At 41.9% G+C, this 22,511-nt stretch overlaps 1 protein-coding gene and 1 long non-coding RNA gene across 4 annotated transcripts in view; one reads left to right on the top strand and one right to left on the bottom strand.

The window, feature by feature from the left end:
• The window catches only part of SLC44A5 (solute carrier family 44 member 5), a 183,419-nt gene that overhangs the window by 33,939 nt on the left and 126,969 nt on the right, over positions 1-22,511 (top strand). Inside the window, exon 1 of one of the 3 annotated variants that reach the window (XM_073357321.2) lies at positions 13,708-14,015. The exons of the other annotated variants lie outside the window; for them this stretch is intronic. Coding sequence (XP_073213422.1) covers positions 13,994-14,015 — 22 coding nt within the window. The 5' untranslated portion in view covers positions 13,708-13,993. Of the gene's footprint in view, positions 1-13,707; positions 14,016-22,511 lie in introns of those variants that run through there. 3 annotated transcript variants of the gene reach the window in all.
• LOC140916156 (uncharacterized) overlaps positions 1-22,511 on the bottom strand; it is a 64,226-nt gene that overhangs the window by 22,826 nt on the left and 18,889 nt on the right. The window lies entirely within an intron of this gene.

Raw genomic sequence — 22,511 nt, forward strand, 5'->3', positions numbered from 1 at the left:
ATTTTGGAATATTTAATCCTCCTCCTCCTCAGTATCATTTGCTGTCAGTATGACAGAAATCCTATTTTAGTGTGATGCCACATGGCCACATACTGAGCATAACTGGTGGGCAACTAATTTTTTCTGATGGACATATGGACAAGCCTGCTGTTGTTCTTGGCCACAAGATTACACAAGATAACTACCCTCCCACACTTACTTTGAAATGTGTCCTCCTATAGGTCCATAAAACAAGCACCTAACTGCACCATTCCATCCCCAGTTGGCTGCATGAATAGGTGTCTTGGTTTCCGGCCATGTTGAGGTGCATCCAAAGCTCTTTGTGAGCACTATCTTCACTCCAGTTAATCATGCTGCATTAATTGCAGTTTAAAGGGAGGCCCAGTGTTGTCTTTCCAGCCACAGGGTAAGTACAGTTCTGCAATTGCAGCTGCAGCAGGGGAGAGAGGCTGCGGAAATGTACTGAAACATGACAAGATACAGGCTGCAAGGGGAGGATTAATGTATAATAAACGCACATTAAAAATTTAAATATTTAATTAAAATATTAATATAATTAAAAAAGAAGTGAAAAGGCCTGTCTGTGCCATTCTGTAAGCAGTAGATCAGGAAGAACAGAAGCACTACCATTGCACAGACTACATCTTCTTAGGAAAAATGTCTGGCTTGTTAAACTAATTGAGTAATCCGAATGGATAAGCATTTGTAGTTGCGTCACAAGGTTAAAATTCAAGTTGCATGGACTGTATCTTCTTCCCAGAGTCAACATCTAATACACCTAAGCTATCTTAATCAGAGCATTTATTCCCCCCACCTTTTCTGCAAAGTCTTAAATTCCAGACATAATTTTGACCCCACTGTATATGTTTTTGATGTGTAGCTTCAGTATCTTTCAAAGACTTCTTAAATAATGGAGTGAATGGAAGTGAATGGAGTTGTGTCTGGGTGCCTGAGATAGACGATACTGATAATGCCACTTTCAAGGCAGATTGCAAGAAATAGGGCAGACAATCCCCAAAGATGGTGGTTTACTCTATAATTCGATTCACCAAGCCAGCCACAGATGAGCTTCCGCCGTACCACCCTGGTTAACCAGAAACCAAACACAGTCCCTTTTAGGCATTCCAGGCTTTGGCTCCCATCCAGACAACCCAGTTTAATATAGTGAGAGGTTATTGAAAACCATTTCACCATGTGTGAGGTTCTTTCTAATCCAAAAGGATGACATACATCCCAGATAAAACACTGCTTTTGAGAGGAGAGTGACAGTTTTAGAAAAGTGTTTTAGAAAATGTGTGTTTTGGAAGTCCCACTTCCATATGTGTTCCTCAGTTTCTTGGATATCTGTTATGATGCACAGAAAAGTTACTTCTTATTTGGGGCTAAGAAATCCTTTATATCCTTTATATCCTTTATATCATAAAGGATTCTTTCATTTGACACTAGGATTCCCATAGTGTGTATTTATACTGATTTTGCAGTTAATAAATTAGTCTGAGAAATTTCAGTAGTCAGCTGACAATTGCTTAGCCCTGTGGTTTTCAACCTTTTTTCATTTGCAGACCCCTAAAAAATTTTGAATGGAGGTGTGGACCCCTTTGGAAATAGTGGTCCACAGACTCCTACTATAGAAGTCTTAGACTGAAAACTGACGAAACAGAATTCAACTATAAATGCTGTACTTGGCATGGCATTTGACAGAGTATGATACAGGGCGCTAAACTGTGGGCTTCTACGGTAATGACAACCCTTCCGGGTTTTGACCTTTGGTGGGGATATTCACATACTTTTTATTGATCAGAATAATCAAATGCCTAATATGGGATCTGAAACTTTATTTTCATATTCACCTTTTGCATACCTCTTAGATATAGTCTGCAGACCCCCAAGGGTCCATGGACCACAGGTTGAAAACCACAGGCATAGCATGTTGGCAATTTCTCTGGAACATTAATTATTATGTATTGGTGCTGAGACCTACAAATATACAGAGAATTGCTTTAAATCTTCAATCTGCATTGGAATTATTGATTTAAATTTAATCTCAGTGTTTGTTTACTGTAACCTCTATTTATCGTAAAACAAAATTTTAATGGACTCTGCTCAGTGGTGACTAGAACTGACCGAACAATCTCACCTAAAGATGACTTCAAACCTAATCCATTATCTGTGTTTTTTTTGCTGAACCGTTAGGCCATACTAGTAATATTTGTTTTTGGACTGCTTTCCTATTTCTCCAAACTTTGTTGCCTCCCTCACTGGTCAAAACTGACCCAAAGTAGATACTCTTAGAACAAATGTCTGGTGAAATGGATAAGTCAGAGTCCCCTTCCGTCCCCCATCAGATCATCTTAAGTATCTAGGAATTTAATGGAAATACTGTGGACTGGATCCTCAGCTGAGCAGGACAGAAGGGGCAAAGATGTCTCTAAGGGCAGATCTACATTACCACTTATGTCGATATAACTTATGTTGCTCAGGTGTGTGAAAAAGCCACCCCCCCTCCCCCGAGCGATGCACGTTACAGCAACGCTGGAACTATGTCAGTGGGAGATGCTCTCCTATCGATTATAGCTTCCACCTCTCACGGAAGTGGAGTAATTATGTTAACAGGAGAGCTCTCTTCCATCGGCAAAGAACGTCTTTACCAGACGCGCTACAGTGGCACAGCTATATCAGTGCAGCTGTGCCGATGTAGCACTTCTAATGTAGACTAGCCCTAAGTCATCTGTTTGCCTCCCAATTCCTGGGGCTGGCTGCATGCTGAACCAACCTCTGGCATAATTTAGAGAAGCCATAGTGCCTCCATCCTACTCCTGGGCTAGGCCTGCACCAGAATGCCTTCTGCATAGATGGAGTGAGTGATGCAAGGGGCCATAGGGAATTCCCTTATCAGACACTCTTTGGCTTCACGTGTGTGTCTGGAACCTGAGTGCACAGGTCTAATAGTAGTGTGAGGGAAAATGCATCCTAAGAGAAGTTTACTAGGTCAGTGGCTCTAACCTTTCCAGACTACTGTACCCCTTTCAGGAATCTGATTTGTCTTGTGTACCCCCAAGTGTCACCTCACTTAAAAAACTACTTGTATTTTTATATCTGATTTTGTAAACAAGAGTGTCACAGCACACTATTACTGAAAATTGCTGACTTTCTCATTTTTAACCCCATATAATTCTAAAATAAATCAATTGGAATATAAATACTGTACTTGCATTTCAGTGAATATTATATAGAGTAGTATAAACAAGTCATTGTATGAAATTTTTGTTTGTACAGACTTCACTAGTGTTTTTTATGTAGCCCGTTGTAAAACTAGGCAAATATCCAGATGAGTTGGTGTACTCCCAGGGGTATGTGTACCCCTGGTTGAGAACCACTGTACTCGGTGACACCCAGTGCTGGCACAGAGACCAGAACTGTGAAAGAGTGAAAGACACAACAGAAGCCATGTTACTAGCTCCAGGATAGGCAGACCATGCTCACTTAATGAGAAGGAGGAAATGTATTGCTTAAAAGCATGAAGAAATAGATACCATTGCAGAAATAGCTCTCTCTTTCCATATAGCTGTTTTTCTATTTTCTGGATTGTGAAATTTTTCAAATTGAGTCTAGCAATGTGGTATATATATTTTTTTAAACTTTGCAAAAGGCATAGGCTATTGTTCTTGCAATAAATAAATAAAATAAATGAAGGTTGCAAAGAGTCATGAAACATAACGAGTAAATCCCACAATACCACGCCTACTTCTGTCTCTGGTTTGCACATCATAATGACTTTGCAAGAACCCTACTCAAGCACTGTAACCCTTGCAATTAAAATTGCTCATAAATATTCCCTTGTTAAATTAAATTTCTTATTTTTTTATAGCACTGGTAGCTAGACAAGCTACTTCACTGGTAAGAATATTGTGCTTTGTCATGCTAAAATCCCATTGGTCCTGATGTTGAGCCAACAGATTTTTTATTAGACTTTTGAGAGCGCTGACTATAGCTTAATATCTCTTTGGTATAAGAACAATCATTAATCTAAGAAGCCCTAATTGCTGTATGAGATTAAAACTACAAGATTGAGATTTATGCAGATTTCTTTCTTTCTTCAAGATGTTTTTGGGAATTTGCCTCTAGACAAAATGTTAGGAATTGTTGATACTGATTTTTATCTTTTCTTTAATGTTTTGACTTCTGTTATGAATATAATGTGATAGTTATTGATAAATGAAGAGAAAATAGAAAAAAATCCCATTGGAGGGTATAACAAGGTGGCTTGCCCATGGGTGGAAGAGCCTGGGGTTGAACCCACTATGTCTACAGGATGAGCCTCACCTGAGAGGGATCAGGGATTCCCCTGTAAAGAGCTGCTGGAAACTATAGGGGGTTGGGGAAGTTTAGGGAGAACAGAGACTAGGAGGAATGAGCAGGCTCTAGTGATGTCCTGGGATTAAGACTGTAGTTTGGAAGGGCTGCGAGTTGCCTGGTAATACAGGAGAGACCCTGAGTAGGTAAGGGAAAGAGTGCCAAAGCTCCTCAGGCCAGGAGACCTGGCAGTAGAAAGAGAAATGTTTGTTTGTGGGACTTTAATTTGGGACTTTGAGTTTTATTTTGAATTATTTTCTGTTAATAAATGCAACCCTCAATGAAGTAGTTTGACCTCAGAAAAAGTGTGGAATCTGAGTAAGGAGCCTTTTGAGGGAGAAGTTATTAACAGGGTAGCCCAGAGACATTCCTTTCCAGGAGGGGGTGCATGGGAGGCAGCCAAACCCTGTTACACAGGGGAAGAGAGGATCCAGGAAATGCTGTATCTCCGTGTGGCATTTTCATGTTTGCATCACAAGGTGAAGGATTTGGAGGGAGGGACCTGTGCAGGAGGCAGGGATGTGACTTTCTGGGGAAAGGAAGCTGCAACCCTGTGTATAATCTCTTCTTTTGTGCTGCCCTTCAGGTTGACTGTATTCATTCTACCCTATACAACAGCTGCATGGCTCTCTAAAGAGCTGTACTACTAACGGCCAAGCCCTGCCCTGCCCTGATCTGCCCCATGGGGGAGTAGACTGCCTTTAGTGATACAGCATTTGTAAGTTCATATTTCTGTTGTTTCTAGAAAGCTTTTTTACAGCTTATGATTCTCCTAGCATAAGTTGAGTTGATAGAAAATGTTCCACTTGCACTTCAAGTCCATTGGGCCTATTTCTCTGCTCTCTTGCACTGGGTCTAGTCATTTGCACCAGTGCAAAGTGAGCGTAAAATCAAGATGGCAACAATTTCAACCATTTCACATTGGGGTAAATGATGCCTCAAGTTGATAAACACTGGAGAAACAGACCCAGTATTGCTCATCATGTCGTCTTTGAAGAATTGCTCTCTGTCATCTTTGTACTTGTAAATCACTATCAGCTGCCCCTCAGCTAGCTGTTCTCCAGTCTACATCTATTTAGCTCTCCTTGTATATTTTACTTTCTGAATCTTTTATTCTGTTAGTTTCCCTTCTTTGAACTCTCTCTCCAGCTTGTGTGGGTAAGGAAGCCAACCTTGATAAGGTGCTTTCTTGCCAGAAATCCTATGTTGCCACAAATATTGTGGGCCGCTAAAGACTTTCAGGAAAGGTGATCAAAATTCAGTGAAGATAGATCAGAGAAAGGACATTGAGGGGCAGGAAAAGGAAATTATTAAAAGATAAATGTATATCCCCAAAGGAAAGGTGTACTGAACAGCTATCAATACATCAGGATTATAAGAAGCTAGTCTGGTGAACCAAAGAAACACTCAGTTATTTTTGGCAAAGAAATTACCAAAAGTACAGAAAAGTTAATAGGTTATGTATGAATGGAAGAGAGGAAAAATGACAAGAAAAGCAAAGGTGAAGCGTGAAGGAGAAGAAACTGACAGTTTTGGGTCCCCCACTACAGAAAAGATGTGGCCAAATTGGAGAGAGTCCAGAAGAGGGCAACAAAAATGATTAGGGGGCTGGGGCACATGATTTACGAGGAGAGGCTGAGGAAACTGAGCTTATTTAGTCTGCAGAAGAGAAGAGTGAGGAGGGATTTGATAGCAGCCTTTAACTACCTGAAGGGTGGTTCTAAAGAGGATGGAGCTAGGCTGTTCTCAGTGGTGTTTTGACTGAACCAGGAGCAATTGTCTCAATTGCAGTGGGGGAGGTCTAGGTTGAATAGTAGGAAAAACTATTTCATTAGGAGGGTGGTGAAGCACTGGAATGGGTTATCTAGGGAGGTGGTGGAATCTCCATCCTTAGAGGTTTTTAAGGCTTGGCTTGACAAAGCCCTGGTAGAGATGATTTAGTTGGGGTTGGTCCTGCTTTGAGCAGGGGGTTGGACTAGATGACCTCTTGAGGTCTCTTCCAACCCTAATCTTCTATGATTCTATGAGTGTTAGAACTCTGATTAGAACCCAAGAATTCCTGACGCTCTCTTCTGCACTAGACTATGTCTCTCTGATTCAGACAGGAAAACACAGAGATTAGTCAAGGTCAAAGAAGGAAAACACCTAGAAATTTAAGATTTTGTTGAGGGTGTGACAGTACGCCCCATGTTCTTCATAGAGATATTGTTATGAGGTGAATATGGCATAACTAAGATGTGTTCTATGCAAGATTGGTCATGTGAGGAATCATTGGAAAGGTTATGATTTCGTGAATATGATTATCCTATTTGTATGCATGTAACATTTCTGTATCTGAAATTAGGAATATTGACTATCTAACAATTACAAGTGGATTTATAACTGGGGAATGCCCACCAGACAGAATGCAATCAGCCTGGATGAGCCATTAGGGAGAACAATAGGACTTGGAAGATGCAAATCTTCCACCTTCCTGAGAAGCTTCCTGGGATGCTGCAAACAACCTTTGACTCCTGGCTGTTTTGACACTGCAGGGTCATGTGATCATGTCACCTGGTGCTGGATTCCATCTTGGACTACTAGTATTTTTCCACTAATAGTGGGTGGGAATGAAACTGTGAAACAAAGAATTCCCACCATATGTAAATCCTATTTAAGGCAGGGAAGTGAGTTAATCGGGGTCATTCTTCACTGAATCCCTGCCCAAGATGACTGCGGAAACATCTAAGAAACAAAGAAAAAAGAGGGAGAAGAGCTGAGCCCAGGCTGGAAAAAGTGTCTGGCCTATGAAAGAAATGCTAAAACAACATTTAGGGGAGAAATTACTACTTGTAACCAGTTTCTTTAATGTATTAAGCTTAGTTTGTGTGTTTGTTTTATTTGTTCAGTAATTTGCTTTGATCTGTTTGCCATCCCTTATAATCACTTAAGATCTGTCTTTTGTAGCTAATAAACTTGTTTTGTTTTCTCTAAACCTCGTTTGTGGAATTCATAACTGGGGTGGGGGTGAGGGGAAGCTGTGAACATCTTTGTCCACATTGAGGGAGGGAGCGAATTTAATGAGCTTATGCTGTACAGTTTTCTGTGCAATGCAAGACAATACAATTTTGGCTGTACACTCCAGAGGAGGAGTACACTTGAGTGCTGGGCAATTCCTTAGCTGAGTCTTCCCATGCAGAGCTGATTTTAGTGTCTGTGTCTTTCTGCAGCTGGGTGTGTCCCTACTTGTGTGTGTGCTGGGGGAGGCTTGAAGGCCTGGCTCAGCAGGACAGTGTAAGGGAACACAGGCTGGTGGAACAAGCAGGCTCAGTGGTACCCCAGTACATTAAGTGGCACCCTGGAATGGGGGCTAACTCATCACAGAGGGATTGTCAGAATGGAATTTTACAATGAGCTTATGTATATTAGAACTTGGTGCATTAGAAAAAAAAGATGCAGTGGATATAATTGTTGTATAGGAAATAGACTGTTGCACAAATGGTTGATCTACTGGGTTGATAGGCATGGTATATGAAGTGCTTTGCTTAAAGTGTGAGTCTGCTCTGAAATGAGACTGTGCGAAAATGGTACCTCCTTACTGAGCTGATGTACTCCCTGTGTGTACATAGTCATATCTTCAGTGATGAACTACGTATTCATTATTTTTTACTCCCGTGAGCGTGGCAGAACTAACACCACCATTTGAAAGTGAGCTGGATTCTATTCAGGTTCCCAACTCATCAACAGAATGTTTACTAATGCCTGGTCTGCACTTAAAAGTTAGGCCCACATGGCTACATCAGACAGGGGCATGAAAAATCCACACCCTGGAGCACCATAATTTTGCTGACCTAGCACCCAGTGTAGACACAGCTGTGTTGATGATAGAATGCTTCCATCAGTGCAGCTACCATTGCTTGGGGAGGTGGTGATTCGACACTAATGGAAAACCCTCTTCTATTGGCACAGGCTGCATCTAAGCTATGGAGTTATGCTGGCATAGCTACAGCAACCCTGCTATGCCGTATAGTCTCCATAGTGTAGACATACCCTAAGTTTCAATTGCAGGGCTAAATTCTTCCCTGGCTACATCTTTGCAACCCTAGTCCTATGGGTTTAACAATGGGCAGAACTTGGTGTGTAAATTGATTGACTGTGTACAGGTCAGAGCAAACCCAGCTTAATATTTTTTCAGGTCCCAAGCTGCACAATGGGCAGGTAGAAGAAACATCTTTTTACTAGTAAGCTGAAGAAATGTGATGGGGAAGCCACTAAGCAACAATAAGACATGGAACCTAACAATGCAATTTTTTCAGTCATCTTTCAGAAAAGAATTGGCTTAGACATGGCAAACTGAGTGACCTGTTTTATTAATGTTGATGGAATATATGGGCCCAGAGAGTCAAAGGGGTTATCATGACCCTAGGACTGCCCAACGTTAAACAGTTTTAAACATGGCTCAGGCTTACGATACAGAGATCTCGGCCTGCTTAGTATCAGAGGGGTAGCCATGTTAGTCTGGATCTGTAAAAGCAGCGAAGAGTCCTGTGGCACCTTACAGACGTATTGGAGCATAAGATTTCGTGGGTGAATACCCACTTCGTCGGATGCATCCAATGCTTATGGTCCAATAAGTCTATTAGTCTATAAGGTGCCACAAGACTCTTTGCAGCCTGCTTAATATCATTGAAAATATACCATTAAACACCTTTTTTTATCCTTTTTATTCAAGCTGGGGGGGGCATGGAAATCAGCTAAAGCATTTGAAATGTAAAGGATTAAGACTTTTATTTTAACCATATCTCTTCTTCCCTTTCACTTTATCTGGAGAGAGGTTTTGTTTGTTTAAATAAGGAAAACCCCTTTGTTTGACAGTCTTTTAGATGATATTGAAGATGGTAATAAGTGTCCTTTGGGAAAAAGAGAAAAAGTTAGTTGAGATGGGCTGGGAGATGTTTTTGTTAAAGCCTGATCCCATTTCCTCAAAGGTAAAACAAGACCAACTCATACAAAAGGGGAAAAGAGAACAGCAAAGACAGAAAGTGCAGCTTCTATCTCTGGTGTTGACTTTTACTTCAGTCTCACTGCTGGAAAAGCACAAGCATAGCACATGGTTCAGTCAGCCAGTCTGAGACCTCACAAATGTGTACCAGCATCAGGCTGTTTAGGACATTGCTTTTAGCTGTTTTTGGTTTTTTTTGTTACAGGTTTACAGCAGTGTTGCAAAATATACGGTGTTTGCTGGCTAAACCACTCTTATTAAACAGAAAACAAAAGGAAAGAGATAGAAAAGTGAAAAAATAAGGTAGGGAAGGAAAAGAATGTGGGGGGAGGGAGAGGGAACACCAAAGTCTCAAATCCAGTTTGGGTGTTTAGGATTTATCCAGAACAGGTAGAGGTGTCATCTGGGTCCTTCTGTCTGGCCCAGTCAGGACATCTTTCAGGATTAGGACAATGAAAGCCCAGTGGTATCACAATGGATCCCATGGTCCCAGGAAATGGCAAGAATGGTACCCACGATGGTAAAGCTTTCTCCTTGCCCTTCTTTCAGTTAGCAATTGTTGCATTTGCTTCTCCAATTTTTCCCATAAGATTTTTCTTTTAAGGACCCCAAAAGGGAGTGATGGACGGAACAGCTGATCCCCTCATTATTTTGTTCACCAATTAGGCCTAATTTCCTATGCACCAATTCTGGCTTATTAATTTTTGGTCCCACGTCTTTCTTGTTTACCAGGCATGATCTGTAAAAAGAGTCCTTGAATTATACCAGTAGGCCTTTTTGTATGGACTAATTCAGTGTTTGTCTCCCTTTTGCACCTTTTCCCGTCAACAGTTACTTTTGTGGGCTGTTGTGACATTTTATGAACTGTCACTTACTTCTTACAATTGAGCTCACAATTAGAGTAAATTTGTAGGCCCAATTATTACAACAGATCCCTCTGGCCAGTTAGGAGAGGTGTCAATGGACTACAAATGGTCCTTGGCCAGAATTATAGTGACCATAACAAGATGCTTCAAAGTTGTTAGTGGAGCTTGTAAAATATCTTTTTTTCTATATGTGGCAACTGCAGAACTGCAACAGGAAATGTGAGGTTTTGCAGAGAAGGAATGGGAAGGAAGTCAATGGGAGTTAGGTGCCTAAATACCTTTGAGGATTTGGGTGTAAGAGGTTAGATAAGTATTTAGAAAACAGATTGAGGAATACAACTGCCTAGTTTTTATAATAGATACATTTCATTGCTGAAAAGAATGACACAGAAAAGCAAGGCAGATGGGAAAAACCCATAATTGAGACATGATTTTAGTAGTTCTTTGTAAACCTTGGGCACAGTCCTTGTAAAAATCATTTCTCCTTGTTTTCACATGGCCTGATTTTCAGGGGGCTAAAAACCTACAACTCCCTTAGAAATCACTGGGAGCTGTAAATGCTCTATACCTCTGGAAATCAGGCCACCTGTCCCCAACATCACATGTACAGCTTCACCTAGGATAGCATGAACTATATACTGTCAGCTGCTTTTGTTCTGAACTGAAAGCTCAACTCTGGAGAAATTTTGCTGAGTCATAATTCACTGATTTACTCCCTGGCATTCTTCCCACGCAGAGAGGAACACTTCAAAGCAGTCTTGGGCATGCAGCAGTATGGGCTTCAAAGAGCACATTTAAGGTTTTTTTTTTAAAAATTATATTTTAGATGGTTGAGACTGTTAATGCTAAAAAATGTAAAGGTTTTGTATCCTACTGCTCTGTTAGAATATTTCTGTGGCACTTGCATGAGGCTCAGAATTTGTTATAGATGCCAGAGGTAAGCCCAGTGGTTTTCAAACTGTGGGTCACGACCCAGAACTGGGTCACGGAATGGAAGTTCAGTGGGTCGTGGCGGCTTGGTCAGCACCGCCGACTGGGCTGTTAAAAGTCCTATCAGCGGTGCTGCCCAGCTAAGGCAGGCTAGTCCTTATCTGTTTCGACACTGCGCTGCACCTCGGAAGCGGCCAGCAGCAGGTCTGGCTCCTAGGCAGGGGGGCCAGGGCTCCACACACTGCCCTGAGCACTGGCTCCACACTCTTGGCTAATGGGAGCTGGGGAAGTGGGGAGCGGTGCCTGCGGGCAAGAGCCACGTGTAGCCGCTTGCGTGTTTCCGCCTAGGATCTGGACCTGCTGCTGGCTGTTTCCGGGGTGCAGCGTGGTCTGCAGTTGCCAGGACAGGCAGGAAGCCTGCCTCTGCAACCCCACTGTGCCGCTGGCCAGGAGCTGTCCGAGGTAAACTCGTGCCCCAACCCCACGCCCCAATCCCATTCCCCAGCCCTGAGCCCCCCCCAAACCTGGATCCCCTTCCTGCACCCCAAACTCTCATCCCCAGCCCCACTCCAGAGCCTGCACCCCCAGCCCAGAGCCCTGACCCTCTCCCACACCCCAACCCCCTGCCCTAGCCCAGAGCCCCTTCCTACATGCTGAATCCCTCATTCCCGGCCCCACCCCGCAGCCCTCACCCCCGCACCTCAACCCTGTGCCCCAGCCCTGAGTCCCTCCCACACCCCAAACCCCTCACCCCCAGCTCCGTTGGGTCACAGGCATCAACAATTTTCTTCAGCTGGGTCATCAGAAAAAAGTTTGAAAACCACTGGCCTATTTTTTTTCACATTCACACACATTTTTTTTTCCTGTACCAACATTTCTTAGTTACAGGTGGGCTATGGAGCTTCATATCTCTCAGCTGTGCCTTATTACTTGACCACACTGCCTTTTGTGGGCTGGGGGCCAAGGGCTCTTGGATTCTCATTAAGGTTCTGCCACTGACTCAACACCTGCCTTGAGAAGACACTTAATATCTCTGTGTGTCTGCAAAATGAGGGTCACAGTAGTTACCTAATATGGAGGTTGGGGGTATTAATTAGTGAGGGCCAGATCCTGAGGTGAATTAAGGTAGTGCAGCACCACTAAAGTTAATGAACCTACTCTGATTTACACCATCTGAGGAGCTGGCCGAGAGGATCTAAGGACACCAGGTGTTAATTATTATTGAACTAGATTTACCTCTGTCCCAAGCAAACCTGAAGTCAGAAAAGCTGATACATAGAGAAATAAATTTATGCATTTACAAGCCCCTTGAGTCCAAAGGGCATTAATTCAGTGAGTTTAGGTGGTGTCAATGGTTAAGGCAGATTGAACAAGAGGGGAACCTGTACCAAGCCTGGGAGAGGAGAGAAAGCTTTCCCTCTACTTATAGCAGAGAAGAGGGAGCTTTGCCCCTTCTCTCCACACCTCATCCCTTTAAACTCTTGGCAGAGTTTCTGTTAACAAACCTCGCTTGGGGTTTCCACTGCAGGGCAGTTTTAACTTCTGTCAGACTCCAAAAGAGCTATGCTGAATGGAGCCAGCCACTAATGTTACACTCACCTCCTACCCTGATCATGGGTCCTTCCTAATCGCAAAGTGACTCACTGCCCCCTCCCTTTCACCCAGTGAGCAACTGCATTCTCCTCCCATGGAGCATGCTTTTCACCACCAGACCCCTCTTCCAAAGTGGGATTTTCAAAACACTGAATGGAGTTAGGTGCCCACCTCCCATTGAAAGACCATGGGAGTGAGATGTCCCACTCGCTAAGGTGCTTTTGCAAATCTCAGAGTCTACGCTAGCTAATGTAAGCGTAATGAGGGTGAATCTGGCCCTTGGTGTTTCTCGCTGTTACTATCTCTGTTTAACATTGGGGATAATAATAAACAATGTTAATAAATAAAAATCTAATGCTATAGAGAACTTTAAACATACGACAAAAAACTTAATTCCCACATCACTTCAACCTTCCTGCTTTTGCTCTCTAAGAATATTTTTGTGCTATGCTCTTTTTCATTCATTTTAAAGGGTAGCATCTCCCATTTGAGTTTTTGCAGAGTGGGAACTATGGAGAGGATAGGTTAAATCACAAATGAACTAAATAGAGGGAGCAGGTTGTCTTTGTCACAGTCGCTTTTAGTGCTAATCACTGTCAGAGTGGGATTTAACCCCCCCCCCCCGAAATTCAGAAAAAAAAAATCTGCTGCAGTGGCAGGTAATTTTAAAATTACATGGCCTGCCCACGGGCTTAGTTATGTGCCTAATGGCAGAGAGAGTTAAACCAAGTCCAATTATCAGCAGCACCAGACCCTGTCCTACATTAGCAGAACTGTGGGATATCTTCCAAGAACATACTGCAGAGATGTAGGAGGGAATATGTGTACTGTATTTTAAAACTCAGTAATTTAGAATTTCTGTGTCTCATTTCTTTCCTTTTGTTTTTTCTTTCTGGACCCAGCTCTCCTTTTTTGTTCTCATCAATGTGTGCCTCTGCATGTCTGCTTCTTTTATAGGGCAGCACTTTTACTGGTGCTCTGTCACCTCTCATTTTCCCTTCTCTCCCACCCCTTTCTGGCTGGCTCTGTCTTTTACCCTTTCCCATTTTTTGGATCCTTGTTCCCCTCTGTTCTTCTCTTTTCTCATGTTGGCTCCCTTCTTCTGTAGCTGTCCTGTTTCCCCACTTCCCTTCTCTGGTTCCCTCTCATGCACCTCCCCCTCCTTTCTGAGTACATAGCTCTGTTCTGTGAGCCAATAAGTTTCATTGTGCAGCCCACAATAGCAAGTGGCAAGTGACATTGGACAGCTAAAGAGTGGAGGCAGCTACTGATGGATCAGCAACCAGGAAAAGGTATACATCGTTGGGGGGCACAAGGGGCAGGGTCTCAAAAAAAAAAAAAAAAAAGCATCCCTGCTCAAGAAAGTCCATGCCCTGGGTACCTTAATTGATAGGAACTCTGAGCTGTGAAAAATGCCCACAAGTTTGAATATGTTCTAGCCAAAGGTGTTAGGGTGGCTGGGGTTGATAGTTTGACCTTTCTATTTGCCTGGTACTAGCCTCATTTGTAACTAGGGTTATGAAAACCCTGTAAGGTTCAGTTTATGAAGAGGATCAGAAGTGAGGGAGGCTGATGTGGAGTTGGCAAGTCACTGAAACAGACACAGATCATGTGTGCCAAACCTTAGTAAGCCTGAGCTAAAGTTTGTGAAGTGGTACAAGGCTCATTTTCAGTGGTTTTTTACCTGATGTGAATGTTTTTGCTTAGTACTAGTTGTGTCAAGGGGTCTGATGAAAAACTCCTTTCAGAGGCTCACACTCTGATGGGCAGCAGCACACATTTCTTCCTTCCTATCCCCAGATTTTCTTATTGTTGCTTCCAGCCTCTAATAGCCCGGGGAACAAAGGACTCAAATTCTGATCCACTGCATGGTACTGCAGGTCCTCTGTCAAGCCACTCAACTGCATGTTGCTTACTAAGGGACTGAAAACACTCATAATGCTAACATAGGTTTGTTTTCCAGTGAGATCACTGCTCCTCTTTAGCCAGGCAAAAGCTATTTTACAGCTGATAAAACCTGTAACTCTAGTTCTGTCTGTCAAACTGTGCACATAGAAGTTTTAGACCTACCTAGTGTACTACCCACGATTTATACTAATACTTCGGGCTCTTCTTCCTAGATCAATGCAGTTTGTTTGGTTCAGTATATTTACTTCAAGGCCAATCAGTCTTTATTCATAATCAGACAGTTAAATCAAAAGTCTGTAGTTGTTTTTGTCACACACATACTGAAATGAACTGCTTAGTTATTACAATCAGTGTGTTTTTTGCATTGATATGTGAGCGTTTGCAAATACAAATTACCTAATTAGGTACTATAAAAAATAATCCAGCTCCAAATCAAACTCCTGTTAGTAGAGGAAAGAGATTAATGTGTTTATCTTACATCAGAGAGGAAGCAAAGGAGAGAGAGAATTCTTTTGCCATATTTTGAAGTATTGCTTTAGAGACTATGTGCACATTCCCTGTGTCACATGATAATTGGTGTTGTTAATTCTTCACATGCCAGCTGCACTGACTCATCTTGAAATATAACACATCCATAGCGATTGCTGTTACCTTCGAAGTCTTGGTGTGATGGGCAGCTGTTGTCTGGAAAGCAAGCATGCGAAGAGCAGATCCGGCCCCCAAGTGCATGGAGATCAGTGTCTAGGCAATATCAGGCAATCTAGGCGTCCTCTAAAGAATTACAGCTGGAAGCTTTCATCTCTATCAAGGAAAACAGGCAGCACTAGAGAAAACAAACTAGTTCCAGTAAAGTACCTCGGTGTTACTTCTAATATGGGGCTGGGTGGTACAGCAGTTAGAAGAAGGAATGGTATCTTTTTGACTCTGCTCTCAATCCAGCAGAGTATTTAAGCACATCTGTAACTTCAGTGGGACTACTCGTGCTTAAAGTTACATGCTGTACTGGAGCTGGGTCCCTGTCACTAGCTTGCTGCTGACCTTGGGCAAGTTGCTTGGTTTCTTTGTGTCTCAGTTTCCCTGGGAAACGATAACAATGCTTATCTACCTGTGTGTATTAAGACCCTTTGAAACAGTCACATGAAGTGGGGCATACAAGTGCAAATTATTAGTAATAATATCAGTTAAGAGTTTTTATTTGAATGAAACAAATTTCAGACTCTGAAGAATACCAGGGATCCTTTTCATTTTATGAAAAGACAGTAAAGGCAGAGAACCTGATGGGGAAAATTATTATTTTTTCCCATGTCGGCCCTTTTGTATGTATTTAATGGAAGATAACACTTGCTGCAGTGTTCTGAACTCACTTGTAAAATTTAGAAGGCATCCATTAATACTAAGTGGATTCTTCCCTGAGAGTTAAGATTTGTGAAAGCTCTGGGATTAATGAATGTTGTCAGCAGAGAAACAGATGCTAGAGATCCAGGGGTAATGACAAAAACAGGCTTATTTTGGTATGGTTTAGTTTATGTTGATTTAAGATAAACTGTAATAATCCACTCTTAAACCAGAGTAAGAGTGAGTGTCCACACAGGGGTTGGCATTGGTTTAACTAAATTGGTGTAAAAACTGATATAAGTTAAACCGGTACAGCTTTCTTGTAGACAAGAGGAGTGAGACTCCATGCTTAGCTCATGGCTGCCCAGAAGGAACTGGCATCATGCTCACAGAACCAGAGGAGGAGATACACAGAAAAGTCACAAGGGGTTGGGCTCTAACAGAGACAAACCCCAGACAGTACAGACAACTAGACTGTTACTGCAGTGAACATTTGAATGAAGATAATGGTGTCATCTGAATGCACATGGACAATGACTAATACAACTTTAGGGTTAACTATGGGGTGAATTCACCACGATTCCTTGGGATATACTTGCTAATCACTTTTGTACTCCCTGACTAGCTCTAATTGTTATCTAGGGTTTGAATATCACCATGTCAGTTGCTAATATGTTTCTTTTAAAAAAGCAACTATGCTAAAATATTCTATTCTACTACTGTCTAGGCTTCTCTGCCAACTGCTAGGATGCATATTGCTTCTGTGTTAATGTTTCTATCCAAATTACACTGATGATCCAGTTGTCTGAACTGGGTGTAAGGATCCAAAGGTGCACATCTAGAACCCAGGGTTGTGGGAGCCCTGGATCTCTGACATTCGCTCCTCGCCACCAAGGGAGATGTGCAAACCACCATCTCACTAAAACTGGGAAGTCAAGCCCCACAGAAAGTTGTATCAGCACAACCCAGACCTGCGGCCGACTGAATAGCCCACACTGCTGGTTAATCCAGGAAGTGACCTGGCTGGGCTGTCCGAACAACTCTGCAGACTTCCTCCTTCTGCTGCTACCACCATGCTGGACCCTGTTCTTGCCTAATCAAACCCTGTTCCTGATTCCTGTTCTGCTCCTGCTTCATGTCTGATCTTTGCCTCTCTCCGGTTCCTGCCTTTTCACCTTGCTCCTGATGATCAGCTCTGACTCTCGCTCAACCCTTGGCATGTGGTATCAGACCCAGGCTCTGATCCTTAGCTTCGATTTCTGGTCCGGACTCTAGGTCAACCTCCTGGCTCTGGTGCCTGGCAGCTGATTCTCGCTCTGACGTGGACCCCTGCACTGCCCATTAGATCAGACTTCCTACGTCGTGGTTTCTAATACTGATATTGTACATGCTCTGACCACAGTGATCTACAGAGCTGGAAAAACAAAGGATTTACACTCCAATTTCAATGAATACCTTTCCTTACAACTCTCATGCACAGAATGGCAAGTCATAGTTCTGGTGCGTCGAAGTGCTTTATATTTTAGTAGGAAATGAAAAGGACTTTTGACTTGTATCAAACTGTTGTTTTCTTGGACATAGAAAATCTTTCTGTTGGGGAGTGGGTTTTAGTGGGTTTTATTCATTTATTAAGTCAAATCTTAATGGCCCAGATCTTTGACTGCAGCCAACGAGTGCACAGCACAGCCCAAGCAGGACTGATCCGGAAACGTCTCTAAGCCACCGTTGTGCCTCCCCAGTCCTGAGCAAGTTGTGTACCAGCCTGGTCCCTCAGTGTAAGTAAGCCTATAGGCTGCTCTAACTTGTGCTGACTACAAAGGGCAGATACAGTGGTGGTCGATCACTGGAGTGTAGGGAAGTCCCTGTCATGCCCCTTTTCTCCTGGTCGTGCCCCTAGGATTGTTGTACGGATAGGGGATGGCATAGCCATTGCAACATAGCTTTATGCCATTGGAGCATCCCCCTACACTAAGGTTAATTTCCTGTCATTAGCATGCTTTAGGTCTGGTGTCTACTGATAGAACAGCAAAAGGAGGCTGTAATATGGGGACAACATGAGCTGAAATCTTTGAGAGAATATTCTTCTGATTGATGTGAGGGGCTTTGCATATGTGACTACGAATTCTCTGTTTGCTCTCAAATTTTTCTGAAAAACATTTTGTGCTCAGATACATTGTGCAATTCCTTCTGAAAAAGATAGAAACTGGCCTGGGTATCTAAAGGCAGGATTGGCTCCTTAATGTACTGTACCTTGGTTGTAATATGCACTTCAGCTTTTTAGTGTCTCTTAGATGCTGTTATGAAGCTAATTATGATACCTTATTTGGTTTTTTTAGCTTCTTAAACTGATTACAGAGAGTATTACATCTAATTGAATGCTGGGTTTATTCATATACTGTACCATGTGTTAAAGAAATGTGATTCTTCTGCATCTCTATGGGTGGATGGAATTATGAAATCCTTTTAGCTTGTATATTCTTCAGGGCATGGACTCTGTTTTTCTTTGTGTTTGTACAACACATTGTGGGTGCTATAATTATACAAATCAATAACAATCCTGCTATCTATTATAATTAAGAATATTTTATAACTCTTTATTTGTTAGTTTTCATAGACTGAGATATCTACAGATGCTACAGACAACCACCATTCATTTATCTTATTCCAACTTGAGCTTCCAAGATGCTCTTCTTTCCTGGTTCTCTTCCTAGCTTGCTGATTGCTCCTGTAGAGTTTTTTCTCTCTACGTTGCATCTAGGTTTTCTGTCTCTTTCTCTAGATCCTCCAGGGCCTAGCTTGATCCCCTCAATTTCTATCTTAACACTCATTGTCCGAGTGAGTTTATCTGCTCTTTCAGTTTCATGAACCACTTTTATTCTCTTGACTGTCTGTCAAGGTTCCTTCCCCACTCTGAACTCTAGGGTACAGATGAGGGAACCTGCATAAAAAAACCCCTAAGCTTATTTTTACCAGCTTAGGTTAAAACTTCCCCAAGGTACAAACTATTTTACCTTTTGTCCCTGGACTTTATTGCTGCCACCACCAAGCATCTAACAAATACAACCAGGAAAGAGCCCACTTGGAAACGTCTTTCCCCCAAAAATCCCCCGAAGCCCTACACCCCCTTTCCTGGGGAAGGCTTGATAAAAATCCTCACCAATTTGCATAGCTGAACACAGACCCAAACCCTTGGATCTTAAGAACAAGGAAAAAGCAATCAGGTTCTTAAAAGAAGAATTTTAATTGAAGAAAAAGTAAAAGAATCCCCTCTGTAAAATCAGGATGGTAAATACCTTACAGGGTAATCAGATTCAAAACATAGAGAATCCCTCTAGGCAAAACCTTAAGTTACAAAAAGACACAAAAACAGGAATATACATTCCACTCAGCACAACTTATTTTATCAGCCATTTAAACAAAACAGAATCTAATGCATATCTAACTAGATTGCTTATTAACTCTTTACAGGAGTTCTGACCTGCATTCCTGCTCTGGACCCGGCAAAAGCAACACAGACAGAGAGAACCCTTTGTTTCTCCCGCCTCCAGCTTTGAAAGTATCTTGTCTCCTCATTGGTCCTTTTGGTCAGGTGCCAGCGAGGTTGTCTTAGCTTCTTAACTCTTTACAGGTGAAAGTTTTTTTCCTCTGGCCAGGAGGGATTTAAAGGTGTTTACCCTTCCCTTTATATTTATGACACTGTCACATCTAGATCTCTGACATTGGGCCTAGATCCTCAGCCCAACTAAGGGCCTAGTTCAAAGCCTATTCAAATTAATAGACTTCAACTAATGTCAATAGGCTGTGGCTCAAGCCCTCAGTCCTCTTTGTGCCACTCTATGGCTGTCTACATCATGGGGTAATGTGCTCTATGGAGGTGTGATTTCTAAAGCTTGCTAACGTGTTGCACATTAATTGTTTAAAAAAAATCAACCCAGTGATTGAAGCACCCCAAAATTAGTGGAGACTTTTGCATGTTTTATCCTAAATCTCTGTCTCTGTTCCCTCTTTATAAAATAGGAATAATGAAACCTCTCTGCCTCGTAGGGCACTTGTGAAGATCCATTCACAAACGTTTGTGAGATACTCAGATAGCACTGTGAGGAGAGTCATGGGAAAGACCACGGGGAAATTAGTAATTCATTGCAGCAGATAAGACTTGGGACCATGCATTTAGGGCCCATTTGAGAAACTTAAGTGCATGTTCAAGTATATACTTTAAAATTAAGTATCTTCTTAAAGTGCTTTCCTGAATTGCATCATAAATGAATATTGCAACAGCTGCCTCCTTCACTGAGTACCATCCCTCTGATGAACTAAATGAAGCAGGGTCTTGGGTGTGGGGGGGGAATAGTATGTTAATATTATGTACTTAAAGATGGTATTTAATGCATGTGCATAAGGAAGGCTGAATTAAAATTGCAGAGGCAACCTTAATTCTGACATTCCCTAATTTTCAGTGCTTGGCTTTTTAACCTGAAGTGTGTTTTGGAGGGGAGGGGTTGGTATGGGATTTATATACATATACATTGTGTGTGTGTTTATAAACATTATAAACAAGTCAATTGATTTTTCTTAGTAAGTCTAATTTTATTAAGTGTTCCTTCAGACACTAGCAGCATGATTCATTGGCATCTGTTTCTCGGAGCCATGGCCTCTGACTAAGACAACAATTGATCAGATGGGAGAATTATTTAGTAGGGCCTTTACTTAATGACTTCTGCTGTAAGTTTTATCTCTTGCCAGAAGAGCCATGTTGTGCAGTGCAGCTTCTTGGTTACTGTCAGGAATGTGCCCAGAGCCTGAATGACACTGAGGGAGCACTGACATAGCACACCCGTACCATGCAGGGGATCTAGTCCTAACAGAGGTTGGTGGTGCCTGCATGGCAGGACTACACTGTGTTATATCCATGGGTGGTAACACTGTTCCATAATGAGGTTATAACATTCTTTGATCTTGCCTAGTGGGACAGGACCAAGTGAGGTTCCAAGACATACCTCCAGTGTAGTAAAGTCTGGGCCTTTGGGTTGAGGTTTTTGACTGGAACACCTAATACATTTTTCTACCTTGTATTTCACTTTAGATACAGATGGCTTCTGAAATATGTAAGTGTTAAAGTACATTTACCTTAAAATTTACAGATGAAGGAAAAGGAGAAGATATGAAATGAGTTCAGGCAAAAATAGTAGGTCATGCTTTTAATTAGTAAAAGCGCTGCTTTGAATTACTGCATAAAATTAATAAGCATAACAGGAAAAATTGAGTATTTCTCTCTGTTTCTCATATTTGGGTGTTGCAACTTTACTCCAAATGCTATTTAAAGATGTACAGTATGTTGGAAATAGACATTAGACTTTGGCATCCATTTGTCCAGATACAAAGGAAAATGTGTTTGTAATGTTTTAATTCTGTGTGCATTGAGTTTAACAAAAAACAGACATTTGGGGAAATAATTAAACTGGAAATAAATAAACATAAATAAACAGTATCAGTCACAGGGTGCTAAAAAGGAGTTGCCTGACAGCAATCCATTTGGTGTGCTCACATAAATTAAGTTCCTCCTCTTCCCAAGTGGTGTCAGGATTGAGGATCTGGATATTTATCTGTTTCCTAAAGATAATATGCCTTTGTAGTATTCCACTGTGAAGGTCCATTTTTATTGTATCTCAGTGACTTCCAGAGCAAATCTGCTCAGTTTAAAAAGGAAATATTTTAAAGGGATAGATATTTTATATCACTTACAGCCCTGATATAAATATATCACTGACAGAACTGTGATCTGAGGGTCAAACTGGGTCCATTGCTTCCTGCACATATTCATTAGTAATAAAGCAGACCAGATCAGACCCTCCCTTACACTTGTGTAACTTTATTTCTTCCTGTTAGTTCCCCAGTGATACCTGTAGCAAGTTTGCACATGTATAACTCATTGGCACTTAGTAAGCCATTGTCTTTGCATATACATCTACCAGGTTTTATATTAGAATTGGAAAGGGTACAGAGAAGGGCAACAAAAATGAATAGGGGAAATCGAACAGCTTCCAGATGAGGGGAGATTAAAAAGACTGGGACTGTTCAGCTTGGAAAAGAGACTACTAAGGTTGGGAGATATGATAGAGGTCTATAAAATCATGATTGGCATGGAGAAAGTTAATAAGGAGGTGTTATTTGCCCCTTCCCATAACACAAGAATCAGGGGGTCACCCAATGAAATTAATAGGCAGCAAGTTTGAAACAAATGAAAGGAAGTACTTCATACAACACACAGTCATGCACATACATGTACTTCATACAACACACATACAACAGTCAACCTGTGGAACTCATTGCCAGGCGATATTGTGAAGGCCAAAACAATAACTAGGTTCAAAGACTAATTAGATAAGTTCCTGGAGGATAGGTCTATCAATGGCTACGAGCCAAGATGGTCAGAGATGTAACCCCATGCTCTGGGTGTCCTAAGCGTCTCTCTGCCAGAAGCTGGGAGTGGACAACAGAGGATGGATTACTTGATGTTTGCCCTGTTCTGTTTATTCCCTCTGAAG

Source organism: Lepidochelys kempii, chromosome 8 (assembly GCF_965140285.1).
Source record: "Lepidochelys kempii isolate rLepKem1 chromosome 8, rLepKem1.hap1, whole genome shotgun sequence".
Lineage (NCBI taxonomy): Eukaryota > Metazoa > Chordata > Testudines > Cheloniidae > Lepidochelys > Lepidochelys kempii.